At 41.0% G+C, this 19,416-nt stretch overlaps 1 protein-coding gene across 1 annotated transcript in view; it reads right to left on the bottom strand.

Annotated features, from left to right (window-relative positions):
• COL4A2 (collagen type IV alpha 2 chain) overlaps nucleotides 1-19,416 on the bottom strand; it is a 188,063-nt gene that overhangs the window by 54,826 nt on the left and 113,821 nt on the right. Inside the window, exons 8-18 of the mRNA XM_019644780.1 lie at nucleotides 17,890-17,961; nucleotides 17,272-17,307; nucleotides 17,104-17,166; nucleotides 15,106-15,141; nucleotides 12,278-12,319; nucleotides 9,498-9,596; nucleotides 7,721-7,756; nucleotides 6,887-6,937; nucleotides 6,037-6,081; nucleotides 2,188-2,241; nucleotides 1,205-1,271 (exon numbers count right to left, since the gene is read on the bottom strand). Of these exons, the coding sequence (XP_019500325.1) occupies nucleotides 1,205-1,271; nucleotides 2,188-2,241; nucleotides 6,037-6,081; nucleotides 6,887-6,937; nucleotides 7,721-7,756; nucleotides 9,498-9,596; nucleotides 12,278-12,319; nucleotides 15,106-15,141; nucleotides 17,104-17,166; nucleotides 17,272-17,307; nucleotides 17,890-17,961 (601 nt within the window). The remainder of the gene's footprint in view (nucleotides 1-1,204; nucleotides 1,272-2,187; nucleotides 2,242-6,036; nucleotides 6,082-6,886; nucleotides 6,938-7,720; nucleotides 7,757-9,497; nucleotides 9,597-12,277; nucleotides 12,320-15,105; nucleotides 15,142-17,103; nucleotides 17,167-17,271; nucleotides 17,308-17,889; nucleotides 17,962-19,416) is intronic.

Below are 19,416 nucleotides of genomic sequence, written 5' to 3'. Positions count from 1 at the left end.
CTGGATAGGCTTTTCATAACTGTTTGCTGGATGAATAACATATAAATGCTCTTACGAGCCTTACCCCTAAATAAACAAATGCAAAGTGGCATTGCCACATTCTTCAGCATGTTGGATGAAGACATGCAAAAGCAGTTATTAGACCGACAAATGGTTCACACCTAAGCAGGACAGCGAGTCCTTAACCCCTGGGTACATATAGGAGTGTGCCAACCAATTTACTGGCATAGGAGGGATGCACTAGACCATCTTTCTTTAAAAACAACCTCATCCTTTAAAACCCCTATCTGATATGTATGTTTTAGCTTGGACATTGTTTAGTCATTCAGACAAATATTTACTGAATACCCACTAGGTGCCTGGAACTGTTTTAGAAATTGGGGATGCAGGAGTGAACCACACGGGCTAAAATCTCTGCCTTCATGGAACTTCCTATAACATGGATAAATGATCCATAAATAAACAGATGTACAATTATTCAGGGGAGTGCTCAAAACATTTTTTTTTAGAAGGATGCACATTCAAAAAGATCCAGAGACCATTGTTCTTATTACAGAATGCGAATCATATTTCAATATACCCTCACCAATTTGGAAGGCTGAGCTAAAATAACAAGATGAGCATTAGCTGCAACACATGCAAAATCCTTCATTTATACACAGGGGTCCACTGTGACAGTGGAGCATCTTCCTGGGTAGTTGTTTATGTGCAAACATTTGGGGATTTAGTTCCTGGCAGTCTAAAAGGATGTGACGGTTCACAGGTTAAGGCTGATGATCAATTCCAGGCTTCAGGCTGGATAGCAGAGGGGCATTAGCACCTTGGTATAGAAACGAGTGAAGGTGGCTGGGCCTCCTGCCATGGAGGCCTGACGTGCAGAAGGACCGGATTTCTTTAGTGATATTGCAGGTGACAAAACCAGACCTGCACAAGGTATGGAGACTTGGAAGCATTTCCCCACAGAAGGGTCTCACCTGGAAGGTAGAGAGCACTTTCTCAGGCAGAGGCAAAATGAAGGTCTCCTATGATACCACATTGAGGCCATGAGGGAAGGTGTATACGAGACTGAGATTCTACAAAGGTTATGTTCTAAAAACCTTTTGTTTGATTTGTTTTGTGTTACTTGAGAAATCTTTCTGGCAAGTTCATGACTGTGTCCATAACAGAAGAGGATGTACATATGCAGGAGAAGTTGTACACAAACCTTTTGCCAGAGAAGGATGAGGGGAGTAGGCAGGTGGACCCGGGGGACCTCGGTCACCCACTTCTCCCTGCAGAAAACCAACAGGAAAATAGAAGAATGTGAGACCGACCTTTCAGAGTTTTGGACACTGCATATTTCCAAAGAATAAAGCCGCATATGGGCCATGAGCTGAGCCTACTATTCTGAGTAATTGAACCTTAGGCTCTGCCTGGGTACCATCTCTGCTATGCTGCGGCAGTAAGTCCAGGCATCCCAGACACACCAAGAGACAACAAAGTGGGCAGGTGCCAATATCACTTGGAAATCCTTGCCAAACACTGGACCCAGTCAGGACCCTGCTTTCTGCAGGGCGGACTGCTCCATTCTTGATAACGGTGTCTGAACCACCCTGTAGGACGAACTGGGGGTGATGCAGCGACGCACTGATACAATGTCTTCCGGATTAAGACCGAACATTTCAAGTGCTGCCTTGATGACTTTGGGCCTCACTGGCTTTCACAGGCTTAACGATGAGTTTCCCTGTCCTCATAAGACATGGCCCCCATCCAGCAGGAAAACCTCCCTCCCTGGCTGGTTTCCCCATCAGCTAAAACAGCCACACCCCATCTGATCCTCAATTTACCGGGTTTTCCTTCCCTGCCTGCCCATGGGATTGAAACAAGTCAGTTATATCCTCCCTTGGGAATCAGGGGGTACCCTACCCTCTTGTTACTACAAGGACCCTCCCACAGCCCTGCTGGTTCCCTCTGCTCTGGGTGCAAACTCCATGTGGTCCTGCGTGGAGTGCAGCACCCTGAAGCTGGGATACATGTGGCTAATAGATGAATGTCCATCTCATCTCTCCAGTGCTGGGTGCCGTGTGTTCCCTTATCTATTCTTATATAGGATAGAGGATACCTCCCTTGTCCAACATGAGAAATAGGAGGTGATCAGAACACTATCCAAAGAAAAGTGAAAACTGTCCAAATAAAAACTAAGCTCACCTTGGGTCCTCGGGGTCCATCAGCGCCTGGATAACCATCAGGTCCTCTGCTTCCCTGCAGAGAAGATATTTGGTGCTTATTTCTTATCTCTAACATATAATTTAAAGAAGTGACCACCATACCACTATTATGTCTAATAAAATGAACAGTAATTCCCTAAAATCACCTATGACCCACTCTCTGTTCAATTTTGCCTATTTTGGTCTCAAAAATGTCTTAATGTCTTTTTAAAGTTGCTTTGCTTGAATCAGGATTCAAAGTCCAAACATGACATTTGGCTGTTTGCCTCTTAATTTCTTTGTAATTCCTAATAGTTTCTTCTTCCTTTCTACTTTTTTAGTAACTTCTGTTTGTTGTTGTTGCTGTTGAAGAAACTGGGTCATTGGTACTGCAAATACGCTACATGGTGGATTTCATCTACTTCATTCTTATGGTGGGATATAATATGCACCTCTATCCCCCACATTTTCTCTAAATTAATTAGTTGTTAGCTCTGGAGGCCTCATTAGGCTCAGGTTCATCTTTTCAGCAAGAATCACTCGTGGAGGGTGCTGTGTCCTTCCTACTGCATCACTTCAGGAGGCACAGATGCTGCTGAGTTTGAGTGATTTTATGATTGATCAGTGGGGCTATGCTGACAACCTGATCCGTCTGTTAAAACCTTCCTCTCAGATGGGTTTTGAAAAATCTCAGTGAACACCAAATAGGAGCATTAAAGCCTCTCAATCTAGATTTCTTTCCTCTATTAAAAAAAAAAAAGAAATCTCTAGCGCTCACTGTTGCTTTCTAATTCCCTCAGATATATATCAAAAGAGCCATAGCATATCTGGGTAGATATGTAAACCTTTTTAAAAAATTTAGAAATTTATTCCCTCTTGTTAAAGAATACATACAGTAAGGCCCCCAAAATTCAGAATGCCAGGTGCCAATGGTATAAAAAGAACGGTCATTATCCGATTATTTTACATGATATTTTAAAATCTAGGAGCATGTATGCTGCAAGTCACGTTGTTAGGAATCTAGAATGAAGATTGGCTTAATTTTGAGTTTTTCATGGAGGGACTATGATTTAGACGGACTTTCTTTTACACTAGGTGGAGCTGAAGATTCAAAAGTAAAGGCAAATTTCTCTGATATTAAAAATGGTCTCCTATGGAGAGGTCATCTCATGAGATAGGTTGGGAATCATTAAAGAGCTTGCCAATGACTGGGGAGCTGGCTACTAGGCATTCAGTCCAAGCTGGGTCCAGGGCTGACCTTACAATTCAGCTCAAACAAGGCGCTAGACTTTGTCACCTCTACAAGCCACTCTGTGCCACCCAAGCACTGCTCATCATCAAGCAACAACAGGCATCCCTAGAGAGAACTAAAGTTCTGTCAATCTGATGAAGAATGGGGGTGGGGGTGGGGGGTGTAGTTGATTCTCTGCTCCTGTAGAGAAAGCAAAATCTTTCCCAGAATCCTCTTTTTGGTTTCATCCTATGTCGATGAGTTGTTTATGTTGGTGTTCACAGTTGCTTCTTGGGGCTGCCTTTGGTTAGGTTCCATTTTACATCCTTACACCAAAGTCTGTGAGGATAACTGGGAAGTTAGCTGGGGAGTAACGGCAAGTCGGCAAGTAAGATAACACATGATAGCCATGTCTGCAGTGCAGTGTGGTACTAACAGGATGACTTCGCCATGTGTGTTTATCCTAAGCACTTCCTATTTGTACAGTCCAGGAGACGATTTTCCCACAGCAACTGAGATGCCCACTTATTTGGAAGAATCTGTGTCTTCTCCAGTTGTTCCAAGTGCAGAAAGCAAGCTGGAAGATGTGAGCCTTCCACCCTAAAATCTGGGCCACAGCAGTGAGAGGCCCAGGTGGTCACTGCCTGGCGAACATCTTGTCCTTCATTAACTTCTGAGTTCTCAGCAGGGCAGCTGTGTTGAGCTGCATTTTAAAAACACTGTAACTCCTTAGTGTTGGGTGTAGAAAAACAAACCATAATTATGATTTCACTAGCACATGTGGGCAATCAAAATATTAACAGTAGTGTTTTAATTACATGGGGGTGAGTGGAAACGGATTACTTTTAAATGCTAACGTTGGCTTTAGTTCTCTGTCTCTACACAGCACTTGCTTATTGCAATCCTTAAACCAGAATTCAGTCTTTTGGCCTTTGATTGGGCATTGCATGGACAGCTATTGCTCCAGGTATGCTACCTTTGGGAGGAGTCCTATCAGTTACTAATGTTATGACAAGATAGGTGTAGTTAGTGCAAACCCTGGTGTCCTCCCTGGCCTGAGTTCAGTATAAAAGGACAAGGATAGGAAAAATAAGATCAAATGAGGTCGCAGGAAGGAATCAAGATTGGTGCTCATTGTGAGTGGTCCAAACCAGAACACGAGGGAAAGACGCCTGTGCCTGGAGCTGACGGGGGTCAGAAACCAAATTTGGGAGGCCAAGTCCCAGAACAAAAGTGGCAGAACTCCCTGCAGAGGGACTGACGAGACCCAGTGCTTGCTAGCAGCATCCTGATGGCTCTCATTACCATCCTGTGATGGAGCCATGAGCACAATTCAGGGCAGTCATGATTTGGAGGCTGAATCAATTTTTTAAAAAAGTCTCTTTCTGTGTACGTACTAGGACTGAATTATGGAAATACTAGCCCTTGTGTACCAAGATGTGTGTACCACAGTGTTGACTGCAGAATTATTGGAAATAGCAAGCAGCTAGAAACCACCACAAGGGGCTAGTTAAGCAAATATGGTACAGCCGTTCACCATAATTCTGTGCAGCTTGTTAGGAGAACTATGCAGATGTGTATGTGCTAATGTGCAACAATCTCCAAGGCGTGTTGGATGAAAAAGTGGCAGAATGATAGATGTTTTTGCTTTCTGTTGTTACATTATATGCATATAAAAACGCATGTCTTTTGTATGCTAGCACCTATCTGAAATGATACCCACAGAACCATTTACAGTGGTCGCCTCTGTGGAGAATGCTGGGATCTGCGATGGGAAGGATGTATGCTGTATATTCCATGACCGAATTTATGAAAATAATAAATCATTAATTAAAAATCTATTTCTATGTGTACGCTCTCATATGACCTAATATTCAGACAATTCGAAGCCTGAACCAGATTCACAATATATTTCTCACGTTTTCTTAAAAAAATTGCCAAAAGTCTATCCACAGAACACGTGGTAAAAATGACTGGGACATCATTAAAGAGAAATGAAGAATTAAAATGTGTGAGATCAATATGTAAAAAATGTAGGCGAACCCTTGGTCACCACACTGAAAACCTTCCCAAGAGTGACATACAACGACGCAGAGGAGAGGCGTGAGACTGGAAAGCACAGAGGCCCACAGTGGTTGGTAGGGGCTGGATCAGCGGTTCTCAACCTTTCACAGGGGTCGCCTAAGACCATTGGAAAACACATATTTTCGATGGTCTTAGGAACCGAGACACCGCTCCTCTATCCGTCTCCAGGCCCACATGCAGATACGCCCACATATGAGCCCTGGTGACCCCTGTGAAAGGGTAGTTCCACCCCCAAAGGGGTCACGACCCATAGGTTGAGAACTGCTGGGCTGAATGATGGGAAGCTTGGAGGAAGAGAGCCAAAGGAAAGAACCAACGGACTGGTTTGCAAAATGAGAAGTAGGTAAATAATCTTACTCAAGGAATTCAAATGATTTGAGACGAAGCATTATTTATGCTACGATAAATGCAGTGAAAGTTTTAAGTGCTTTTTCCAGGGCAATTCCCCCCCCCCGGGATTCCAGCCTTTCTAGTTGACCTTTGTGAGACGTTTCAGGCCTGGGGGAGCAATTGCATTTTATGTATCACACTTACTTTTTGTCCTGGAAAACCGCTTTCACCATCAGAGCCAGGGGCACCCTGGGTTGAACAGAAAACAAGCGATAACAGTTTAGAACACGCAGCAATGTTTTCCAGAGGGCATTACTACGGCACCTGACATGGACTAAGAAAAAAGAAAACTTTACTAGGAAAGTACCGCAACCATAAGAAACTCCTTTTATTTTCTAAAATTGTCTGAATTTTAGTAACACTTTCATATAATGCAGCATATCTACCACTTAAAGAAATATGGAGAAATCTATAAAAACTGGTATGCTAAAAATGGTAAAGATATTTAAAAGGCCTGCACTCCAATGTTCTCGTGAGTCTCTGTTCTTATTTTTGGAGCATGTAACACAGTGATGGGGAGCCACAGGTGGCTGGATCTCCTTGGGAGGAGACACTCCCTTGCCCCCCCCCCCCACCCCACTAGGGGCATTTTTGTTGCACTCTTAGGGCAGCAAGAATTCGACTTCCCATGTGTTGGAGACAATCTACATTTTTGTTGTCACCGGTTTATTTAGCCTAATTAATACAAGCAGAAATGTATTTGTGCTCTGTTTCTACCCTTCACCAAATGGAGGTGCACAGTTATTGCCCGTTATTGGGTGATAATAATGTGTCAATCAATGTAGGCTCCTCTCATTCACTGTAGCCAATGGACCACTCTGGCTCAGGATGTAAATAGTGGGGGAGGCTGTGTGTGTGGAGGAGAAGGGGCTATGAGGGAAATTTCTCTGTACTACATGCTCAACGTTGCTGTGAACCAAAAACTACCCCAAAAAATAAAAGTCTATTTGAAAAACAAAACAAAACGACGACAGTTATAAAAGGCATGGTTTACCCGTGGTCCTGAAAAGCCCATGATTCCTTCTTCTCCCTTCAAGGAAATGCCCTAGGAGAGAGCACAGAGACCTGAGGGAACGGCGGACACTTTACGCTTTACCTGCTCAGGGGTTTCGTTTTTTTAGTGCCCTGACTGTAGCCAGCCTACCTCTGTGGTTCTCTCTTTTAGCTGTCAGACTCATAGGGATCTGTGAATCTGCCTGGATTATCATGTATCCAGGATATCACCTGTCATCGCTACACAGTTAAGTGGCGATGTGGGAGAATTGGGGGTATCAGGGCAAACATGACAAAGATTAAAAAGGGAGCAGAGTGATTACATGGTTAGACCCCCGCCCCCAAGAACAGAAGTCAGTCCATCAAACCTGCTCACCCCTCTCCCCCACATCTTCTTATTTATTTATTTATTTATTTATTTATTTAGTTTAAGCTGAGCCATCCTGCCACCTGTTGGCAGCTCAGCGGCAGCTCAGCTCAGGCCGGGAATCGAACTGCTGTTGCTCAGAGCTCACACTCTTGAGCGAGCTCTTAACCAACTGAGCCACTCGGCCGGCCCCACATCTTCTCTTCTAGAGGTTAGGTTCATTTTATGAACTTCAGAAAATGTTGATTAGCTAGTATTTATTATGCAAAAAGGAAGATATTCTAAAACTCTTTTCTGAAAAAAAAAAAGCACAAAAATAAATGATAACATTTTCTTGCTGTAGACAAATGGATTGGAAACCAAGAGTCCATGGGTCATTACGACCCCTGCACACTCTATCACTGCCACAGGAACACCGAGAATTTGGAAACCACCAGTGGGAAGAAACATCTTTATTGCTTGACTTACTATTCTCCCTGGTTCTCCCTCACTTCCTTTTTCACCCTGTGAAGAAAATGAAAAATAAGAAATGCTCATTAATTTGAGAATAGTGATATTTAAAATTCATCAGGGTTTATGATCTAAGGTGAAAGGAATTTAATAAAACCTTAAACAATCATTACAAATGAATTGTAACAAACCTAAATTTTGCAGCTTCAAAATTCAAGGGAAAATGTGCGATTCCTTCTGAATTTTTATGATACAAATTAAATTGCATTATTTTTTATATAATTGCAAGGCTGTCTTTATGTGGTTTACTTTATCACCCCACAGTTGCTGGCATATAATATCCTGTGGTGGGAGACTATGCCCAGAGAAAAGCCCCAGATGATACTATTTGCTTCAATCAAGTATTATTAGGAGGGTTCTCTGAGGAAAAGATACATTTGGAATGTATTAAAACCCCAAGCAAGAGTGGCTTTGTTAACACGCTATGATCTATTTTCCTCTTTTCTCTTGGTGAAAACGGTGAAAGAAATGTAGTGACTGCCAGGTCTCAGTCTCCATCAGTGCTAGGATAGCCCCCAGATCCCTGCAGCCCAAGACTGCCCCCTGCAGGCTGGCTGGGTCCCAGCCACAGAACCATTCCCTCTTGGTTGTAGAAAAGGAAATGTGTTTTGGAAGCTTGAGCATCATCTCAGCATGGAGAGAACCTGCTCTGGCCCCGCTCCATCCTCAGCTCCTGGACAGAGGCCCTTCCTGGCTGATGGTCAGGCCACCTCTAGGAGGCAGAGGTCTGCCCAGAATCCATCCTGACAATTCAGTGGAGCCTCTGCTCCTGCCTGGTTGCCCAGGGACATCCTGCTTTTTCAGCTGTACACGCTCACTTTCCTCTGGTACTTTTGTCTTGCACCAGCCACCTCCCAGGTCACTTTTGTCAACTGTCAGGTCACTTATCACTCAGCCACAGCTGCCCGGATTCACGCAGTGGTCATCATACCTGCCTCTCCCATCCACGACTAAGCACTCAAACCCCATCTTGACAGATACTTGAGTGTTGGGAATTATATTCTTTATTTGGGGTTTTTGTTTTGGTTCTTGTTGATTTGCCTGACTTTATAGTGGGCATTTCACCCGTGGCCTCCTGTAATCCACTCCGCAGCTCTACAATGTAAGTATTACTATCTTCATTTGGTCCAAGAGAACATGAAAGCTTAGGACGGTTAAGTGGCCCATCTGAATGGGAAGTGGTACAGCAGGATGTTGATTTTTTTCAGACTCCGAGAGAACATTTTTTGATCAAATGAAACGTTAACAGACATTATAAGTGCCGGAAAATGAACTTTGGTAAAAAAACAACAACCCAGTGATGCTCTATGTCTGTGAAGAGTAAAAGTAGGTTTATTTTTCAGACTACAACATTTTGTCAGATAGGTCTATACACTGGATTTGAATTATGCTCTGACCATAACCTATGTCTACACTGGAGACTCATGTACTTAAGGATAGATGGGAGATTTTAAAAATAAATCCTTGTTTTGTTTCAACTGTGTTACAATTGTTTAACATGTGGACTAATGTAGTCACTGGACTGAATGAACAGTTGTGCTCTCATGCACAACTTGATGGTGAGGCCTTTTCCACTTCGAATGTGATTGTTTGAATAAGATTGAAGAAAGTTACCCTTCCTTCCTTCCCTCCTTCTTTCCCTCCCTCCCTTATTCCTCTCTCTCTCTCTCTCTCTCTCTCTCTCTCTCTCTCTAGTTCAAAGGGGAATACAGTCAATTTTGGCAAACCCCTTTACCTTATATTGATCTGGGTGGAATATTTCCTTCATGGGCCCGGTGCTGGCATCATGGTTGTCTGATGGAATTCCATTGGGTCCTGGCAGTCCCATCTCACCCTGTGAATAGTTTATTTTAGCAAAGCACAAGTCTTTATATTGGAAAGACATTACCACACTTGAATAAAAGCACAATCCCACCACAAACTGCTTTTTTTCTCTTTGCGTATTACTTATCACATGCACACCAATTTTGTAGTGTTATATTTATAATATAAAACACGACTCATAATTTAAAATGAAATAACCATGATGCAAAATTATTTGTATCCTTCTTGCATTAATAATAATTTAGAATGCCTGTATAAAAATTGTTTAGGTTGTTCACAATTTGAGGCTGCAGTTGCTTCTGTGGAATAACCTCCTTATGATGAATTTCTATACAAGGATATCATTAGGTCTGAGGGCTAAAGGCTAAATGTCTTTATGGGTCTTTATATGTATCACTCTATTGCTTTCCGAGATTGGTACCAAGATATAAGTAATGCCTAAGAAATGAAAGACTGCTCTAGTTTCACCACTACTTCACCAGTTAAAGGTATTTTTATATACTAAAAGGCAGTTTTTTTAAAAATTCAGGTTTTATTTTTCAATTATAGTTGACATTCAATTTAAATTAGTTTGAAGTGTACAGCATTGAGGTTAGACATTTATATAACCTTTTTCCACATCCTCACCAACACTTGTTGATTTATTGATGATGGCCATTCTAACAGTTGTGAGGTGATATCTCTTTGTAGTTTTAGTTTGTATTTCTCTGAAGAGTAACATTGAGCATCTTTTCATGTGTCTATTGGCCAGCTGTATGTCCTCTTTGGAGAAATGCCTATTCAGATCCTCTGCTCATTTTTTAAAAATTTATTTTTTATTTTTCCATTACAGCTTACATTCAATATTATTTTATATTAGCTTCAGGGGTACAGGATAATGGTTAGACATCTATATAATTTACAAAGTGATCCCCTGTGTAGTCTAGTACCCACCTGGCACCGTACACAGTTATTACAATATTATTGACTTTATTTCTATACTGTACTTTAGTACAGTATATATTGTGATATTGAGATGTACATTTACATCTCATGACTATTTTGTAACTACCAATATATACTTCTTAATCCCTTCACCTTTTCACTCAGTCCCCCAGTCCTCTTTCCATTTGGCAACCATCAGTTTGTTCTCTGCATCTACGAATCTGTTTCTGTTTTGTTTCATTTACTTTGCTTTTTAGATTCCACATATAGGTGAAATCATACTTATTTCACTTAGACTAATACCCTCTAAGTCTATGCATGTCACAAATGGTAAGATTTCATTTCTTCTTCTTCTTAAAGAAGTCCCTTTAACATTTCTTATAATACTGGTTTGGTGGTGATGAACGTCTTTAGCTTTTTCTTGTCTGGGATAAAAAGAAGCATCTTCAATAAATATAATATCTCAATTGTTTTAATGTGCATTTTTATCATCAGCAAGAAACACTTTTCTATGTGCCGCACAGATGGTGAAACCTATAGATCTGCAACATTACTGGACAAGTATCCTAACATACTATGTTGACCTGACTTCCCAGGAACTAATTGACACAAAAAGAAAGGTAAGGACTTTTCTTTTGCTATTTCCACATTAAAGTATATAATACCAGTTTGAGTCCAGATATCACATAATATGAACAGGAACAAATTGAGATGATGTATTAGCTGCAGAAAGTGGTACTCCACAGTGTATTCTGAGTGTTCACTAATATACCTAAAAAAAATCTAAATTATTTGTTTATCTCCTCTTTACCTATTGGAACCTTGAGGTTTTTCTTTTTTAATTAACAATTTAAATAAACTTTTTGTAGATTATTAACTTCATTTCCATTCTATCTAATGTGACTGTTCTCCTTTCTACCCAATTATTTCTTCCCAGATTTTTCTTTCTATGTTATTTTACTATTTTGTTATATTTCATTGTATAGGAATTTAAATTTTCATGTATTTAGAGCTTTCAATGTTTTTCTCTTGTAGTTTCTTGTATGGTATTACTGCAAAGAACAATGCAATTTTCACACCTGAGTAGTGAAAGTTTAGTGTAATGTTCAATCAAAAAGTAAAATGCAAAACAAAATGAAAATGCTCAAACAACGAGGCCAGAGGAACAAATCTGTTTTACAGTGGGCATGTAGCTTTTGGGGTGAATGCAATGAGGTTGTGTGCTGGTGAGGTTTTGCTCATTGGGTGTGGATGCCATGTTGAGCTTTCAATATACGTGATTTCAAGTGATCCTCTCAAAGGCCATGTGGTCTTTGAATCCTGACACTGTGGGTAATTATAAAAGTCCACGTGGTCCTCTTCCCTGCCTTTGAGCCCAGGCAGAGCTGGTTATGTCCCTTGGTCCCTGAGCTGGCTCCACATTAGTTTATGGCTCTGGCTTCTGTTTCGTTAATCACCTCTGGATTCCCCATGTTAGAAGATGGCTGAACTTATGTCTGTGTCAGAGGTCTGGGGCCAACCTAGATGATCCACTTTCACTGTCTTATTGCTCCATCACTACCACTGGAGCATGTTTGGTAAGTTGGCACTTTACAATGATCACTGATCATTTTCTATGCAAATGGTCTGTTTGCAGATCACCCCAAGAGAACAGCATGAAACACGACTATTCATGTTTATGGAACATACATATTAAAATCATGTATTTCCTAACTACCAAACACTGCATGCCTCTGCTTTAGTCTATTAAGTTTCCTTTTCCTTTACCTTTTCGCCTTTTTCTCCGTAAAAACCAAGTCCTCTGTTGCCCTGAAAGATCAATGAGATTTTGTAAGTTTTTAAAAGTCAATAATCACAGCGAAATAATTTTCTTTGTAACATTACTGAGCAACTATCCTTGCATAAATATTCTAGCTTCACCTCCCAGAAACTAATTGACACCAAAAGAAAGTTAACGTCTTTTCTTTTGCTATTTCTACCTGTAAACTGTGTAATAATAGTCCGGGTCCAGATATCGCATAATATGAATAGGAGCAAACTGGGATTCAGAAAAGTGGCACTTCACAGTATACATTCTGAGCATTCACTAAGATTAAACCTAAATGATGAAAATTCTGGGGTTCAGAAAAATGACATGCTATTCTTTTAACACAGATATGCTTTTAAGAAATTTTTATTTTATACTCTAAGCAAAACCTCAAAACTAGTGGACTAAGAGCAGTTATTTTGTCACCCTTGGGAATATTTTACTGTTTGCCTTTTGAAATACATTCTATTATTCAAACATCCTGATGATCAGAAAACTGAATATATTATTGATCTTATACTTGCTGCATGTTAAATAACAATCCAGGGCCCATGCTAAATGCTTCACTCTCCCTTTAATCCTATACACCACACGATGAGTTTGGACATCATGGATGATGAAGTTGTTATATCTTTTGACCAAGGCCTCATAGCTGATGAGTGGCAGAGCTCGATTTAACCCTAGGTCTTTCCGACTCCTTAATTGCTCATATATGGTTTCTATAGATTAGCGACTCAACGCATTTTCTCGGGTCTGGCTCCTTTACCTTTAGAAAGCAGCCATTTCCCCCCCCACTGGGTCCCATGTTTGAAGATCATGATTAATTTTCTCTTCTGCATCAGCTATTTCCCATTTTGGTACGATCATACTAATTTCACATAAACATTTCCTACTCTTTAATGATTTTAGGTGATGGTGATTCTTTGGGTTTTATACAACCTCTTGATTTTCCTTTTTTGCTTTAGAGGCAAAGTTAGGCCAAGCAGTTTAGCAAGTATTTAATAGTTTCACAAGTGGAGCTGCCATGGATGAGAGAATTTACTCAACCTTGGTGTCTAAAATAGGTACATATGAAACAATAAACAGGCACACCTTGAAGATACTGTGGTTTTGGTTCCAGACCACCACAATAAAGTAAATATTGCAATAAAGTGAGTCACATAAATTTTTGGGTTTCCCAGTGCATATAAAAGATATCAAAGTTATGTTTGCACTATACTGTAGTCTATTAAATGTATGATGGCATTATGTCTAAAATAACAATGTATATACCTTAATTAAAAAAAAATCTTATTACTAAATAAATGCTAACCATCATCTGAGCCTGTTGGAAAAATGGAGCCAATAGACGTTCTTAATGAAGGATTGCCACAAATCTTCAATTTGTAAAAAACATCTTTGAAGTGCAATAAAATAAGGTAGGTATGCCTGTACTACAAATTCATGCATGTTATAGAAATAGTCCTCTTTTCTTTGAACTCCAAGCAACTGTTTCTTTTCTAGGGTCTTTACATTCCCATATTGACAAAAGACCATGTGGGGTCCCATCTGATCTTTCTCTCTGCAGTAAACTGTCTGCCCCTTGCAATGCCCAGAGATTTTCTGAAAAAAAGAAAAAAGCCTTTAATTAATTTTTGCTGTTTTTGCTTCTTTGCCACCTGGCTGGGAGTTGAAATCAAAGCACAGAAATACAGCCAGGCTAGATTAGAATGTGATTTGCTTGGCCTCCTATGGTCCCTCTGCCTCATGAGCTGCTTGTCGAAGTCACCAGGAAGTGACCTGGTCAGGGATGAGGGTTGTTTGTGTTGCAGCCAAGTGGGGATCTGAGGCGACCTTGGGGCTGGGCCGCCCCATCCTACATCCGCTTCTCTTGGCTCTGGGCCGTTCCCACCCTGCTTGAGGCTGCCAGACAGTGGGGATCCCAGTGGTGAGGGCAGCATCCTTAACAAGCTCCATCCCTAGCCGGAAGCTGTGTCAGAGGTGATGGGAGCTGGGGGACCAGGGGGTGGTGGCAGCTGAGGTCCCCAGGAGGTCACAGAGATGGGGTTTCCATGGAGCAGGCATGGGAATGTGCAGGCTGTGAGATGTCCTCAGCCATGTGCAGGCCATGGAATGGTCCTTGAACGTTGGTAACAGAGCCCAGGATTTCCAACTCACGTTGCATTTTGATCAAATACTTTCCTCACCAACCTCCTACTGTTTGCCTTGGACATTTATCCAACTGTCCCAGATCATGCTGAACCCCAGTTCTATCTCCACATTCTAATAAGTCACTTACTTTGTTGTTCTCCAGCCAACTTAACAGTCTTTCTCTGATAGAAACAGTACAGCTTTGGGCTCTAGCCTGAGTTGAAAATCACTGACTATATCTATGCCTGGAGATGCTTGTAGAACCTAGTCATACCCAGGTAAGAATGCTACCCTCTCCTCTACAGAAACATAGCCAATTTTGTCCATTCTTGTAAATTAACACACAGAGATAAACATGATCTGTCCCTAAATCTATGTTTGTAATTAAACATTCATCAGTTTGATTTTCATGCAACCGAATGTTATGTGACTTTTCAAATAACAAATCCTTTAACACATCCACTTATTTCATGTGCCAGCTGCTCCAGGTGGACCACTTAGAATTTATAACACTAAGTCCTAAAAACCTACAAAATGGTTCTCATCATGAAATAAACAACACATAGTTGTCAACTGAGTGTTTCCATGGTCTAGAAAGATATATACAAATACATAATTCCTCCTCCTCCCTCTCCCTCCTCCTCAACAACCAACTTACGGGCTGTCCTTTTTGTCCAGGGGGTCCAGGTGGTCCCTGCACAAATACAAAGAAATTTATAAATTGTTTTTCTTTATCCCAGGACCCAGATAACATCTGCTAGAAAGTTCTGGGAAAGCCATTTACTGTATATTTAGAACACCATGTAGTATGTATGGAGGTTTCTGATACATTTGTCTCAGCAGGGAGAAACGGCTGGAGTGTCAAGGACTGGGGTCAGGCCCAGTTCTCAGACTTTACCAGCTGTCCAGGCACAGCTGTTTCGGGTTTGCTTTTCTGAGTTTAGACTTTTGACTTCACCCGTGTCCTATTCATGTTTGCCCTGCTCCCTCTGCAAGGTGGCAGGCCCCGCGTGTGCAGAGACCGTTTCTCCTGCCACCCTCTGGGGTTCCCCATGGGGCACAATCTAGCACTGTTTGCTGGTGGGTCAGCAAATGTTCACAGGTAGAACTAATCTATAGGCCAATACTGCAGGGCTGAAAGCCCATCCACAAATGTCACCATGTATCTATCTGCACAGCACTCACTGTTAGCACCACGCTGAAAGTGAGTAAGCACATGAAAAGAACAACTGGTGCTTAAATACAAAGAACTGGACAGGCGGGGAATTGGGGGCTATTTTAATGGCCCATATGAAGAATTTGAAGAGTCAGATCAGCTAAAAACCCAGCAGGTACAATCTGTTATTTCATGTTTCCCTGAACTGTGTATTTAAAGTATAACCCCCCCCCCCAAACCATGTGGTACGTGTGCTGTGAGTAAGCCAGCAAGCATACGCAATAGGAGAGCAAAGAACCTCTCATCACATAATCCTTGTTTCATTTCATTTGGCCAAGTCTTTCATAACAGAGGGCTATTTGCAAAAATGACTTTCACAGCCCCAAGGAAACTGACTTTGTAGAAACAAAATCAATGATCATTATTATCTATAGTCTGAAGGAAATTTATGAGTACTCACACCCTCAACCATTAGTATGACTGAATGGTCCCAAACATATGTGTCTCCATTGTTTCTCAACATCTGTCAAGAAACGGATACCACAGCCTCCCCTGACAGTGGCCCTCAATCTTGAGCAATGGTTTTGTGTGAGAAGGTCTCTCTCACCTATAGTCTAAATCTCTCTCCTCTTGTAACTTAAGGCCCACTTGTCTTACTCCTAAAAAATGTGGGAATGAGAGTCAGAGGCTTGAAGTAGCCAGTGCCTCTCCTGGGTCCCTTGTGCAGTGGTGCAAGTAGCCTGCAGACAGCATCGGCACTAAAAACTCTCCTTTTCCCACCTCTGCCCTCCTTGCAGCAAGCCCACCTTCATCCACGTATTTGTCCTTTGGCACCTCACGCTATCATTTGATTTGCAGGGGGAGTGAACACCTGTAGACCACCATTCAGGTGGGGCACTAGGGCCATTTCATTAATTGATGTCCAATATCTCACTTGTTGTAATGACCATGGCCAGGTGTGGTATACTTGCTGTGATGGCCGTGCCCGGATGTGATATACCTGCTGATAGCCATGCCCAGGTGTGGTACACCTGCTATAATGGCTATGGCCAGGTGTGACAGAGCTGCTATGACGACCATGCCCAGGTGTGATGCACCTGCTATAATGGCCATGCCTAGGCAAAACCCATTCCCCTCTTATCACCCTGTTGGACCTTGGTCGACTTTGCCCAGAGATGACAGGCCCCTTGTCAGCTGATTAGGTGTGGGGCTGAGAGAGCTTGTGCATGACTGGAATGGCACCCAGTCAGCACCCAGTTTAAATTTGGCATGGTTGGCAGTGATACGGTGACCATAAACCCTGAGTCCTCATGCTTCAACCTTATTAGTACCAAAATGCATGCAAAGGATGACCTGTTTTGTCTTGACATTTTCTATAGTGACCACAAGCATCATGGTTGTATTGTGAAGCTTTCACCTGTATCAACAGTTGAGGAAGCTGCATCTCTAGAGGACACTTTGGCAAGGGTCCAAGAGTGAGCACATGCACGTGGTACTTACTGGTCTTCCCGGAGTTCCAACAGGACCCATCGGTCCCATAGGCCCAGGGCGGCCGGGAGGCCCCTAGAGACAAGCAAAAGAGAGACTGTTAAGAGAAGTAGACTGGTATTTGGAGTCCTGAATTCTTAAAATTTTGTTTGGAACATTTCTAATAAAAATAAAACTTACTTGGAAACCGCCCAGTCCAGGCTCTCCTGGTTCACCCTAATTGAGAGGAAATAATTTTCAGTGTTCTAGTTTTTAAGCATCTTTAGATGTAATTACATTTTATTGCAATATTGTAAACAAGTATGAGTTATGTCAGCCCTAATAGGCTTTGGTAATGTTAATTACCTAATATCTGGGGTATTGTGATATGAGAAAGGGATGCACCCACAATTAAATATAAGATTGAAAACATCCTGAAAGGAAATAAAATTATTTTTAAATTAATCATGGTTTTGGATTATGCCATCATTCTATACATTCCTCCATTCCATTCATTCTCACAACTCAGGGTTCCCTTGGAAATTAGTTTTATTAATCAGGAATGTACAATGGATCGTTTAATCAGGTGTTCCATTTCTAACCCTTTTGCTGTGATGATCAGATATATCCAAATGAATATACCCCAAATTTTTACATACAAAAATAATGTCATTTATATACAAAGCAGCTCAAATTGTTATTATTAAATACATACAATAGTCAAAATATCAACTTTTTGTTTTTTTGTGGATTTGTGACACATTTGGGGAAAAAAAACCTTGAAATCAATTAACGCAATGAAAGACCTAACAAACTTACCCTGTATTTGTCGCGGTCCTTACTAGATAGAGCATAAGGCTCGCCTTTCTGCCCTTTGGGTCCTTGGGGCCCCTAAGGTAGCACAAATACGGTAGAAAGAGAAAACACAAAATGTGCATTAACATTCAGTGCAGCCATAGTGGTCTGAATGACTAAATATTGACTTTTATGGGTAATGTCTAATTGCTTCTCTGGCTTATTTTAGGTTATTCTGAACACCAATCCCTACATTCAAACTCAACAGTGAGACTTATTTTCGTATTTACCCACCAGTATCTTTCTTCAAAGTTAAAATGGGAATACTTTATAGGATTTAAATTATTTTCAGAAACCCAGATGAATGCTGAGTAAACTAATCCTTAAGTACACCAACATGTTATTTTTCTTTGTAATATTGTTTTGTGTTTTCTTTGGCATTAGTGTACTGAAAATATTAACACATGTACTCTGAAGCACCATTTGTGGGAGAGATACCGCGTCATTCTTTAAAACCGAAACTGTGTCAAATATACATGATATGTGTATACATATGCATGTGTATAAATGTCTTAATACCCACATATAGAATCAATATTTTAAAGTAATGAAAATGTTAATTGATAATAGAAGTTCTTTTATTACACTAGACTAGACAATGATGTAGCTTATTGAAAAGCTGAACCACATAAAAAAGCCAATGAAGCGGGAACTGGAAGGCAGAGATCTAATGATGATGAGAAATTAGGGGTCAGCTTTAGGGGAATACAAGGGGAGAGGTGCTTATGACTGTTCTTCTTCCACCCGAAAAATGTTTTAAATAAAAAGTTTTACCGAAGAAAATGTTAGTATAAACCTGAATTTGCAATATTTTGGTGGTAAGAGGGCAACAATATACTACTGAAAAATGTTTCAAGATTCTTGGGTAGGACCCTGAAAACTAAACGAGGCCCCATAAAAGATTAATATATGAAAAATTCTTCCAGTAACAAAACAAACTCCTATGTTGTATATGCTGAAGAATGTCTTAGTTCTTTCACGTCACAAAGGATTTTAGAATCTTATAAATATGGTGACTAATAGAGAATTTTGTCAAGCTTTAAGCTTTATAATTTCAGTTTTACTATTACACTATTATTCACTGTTACTTGAATTGGAGCATGGGAGAAAATGAAGTGACACTTAGGAGAATGTAGGCGTGAACAATATAAACCAAACCAATTATTTCTATCTATTGTGAAAACGAAGTTATTTAAATCCAGGAAAAGTATGCCTAGGTATCTGCAAGGAGACGTCATCAGGGAGGTATGCTTCATCCTGATCACTGACTAAGGAGACAAGAGCTATTTTTTTCTTAGGGTGTAAAAGGTAGGCTTAGCATGTGCTTGCAGCCCCTGATGGCAAGTGAACAGGAGGCAATCCATTCTTCCTCAAAAGTTTCTTGAAGATACATTCTTAAAAGGGTCTTGTGCTGGGCCTTCTGGGCCCCATGAATGACAGCCCAGGATATAGCATCTTTCATACATTTCTGCTGACAAGTGCCAGCTATCC

Source organism: Hipposideros armiger, unplaced genomic scaffold (genome assembly GCF_001890085.2).
Source record: "Hipposideros armiger isolate ML-2016 unplaced genomic scaffold, ASM189008v1 scaffold_91, whole genome shotgun sequence".
In the NCBI taxonomy this organism is placed as follows: domain Eukaryota; kingdom Metazoa; phylum Chordata; class Mammalia; order Chiroptera; family Hipposideridae; genus Hipposideros; species Hipposideros armiger.
This window is presented reverse-complemented; position numbering and strand designations above follow the sequence as displayed.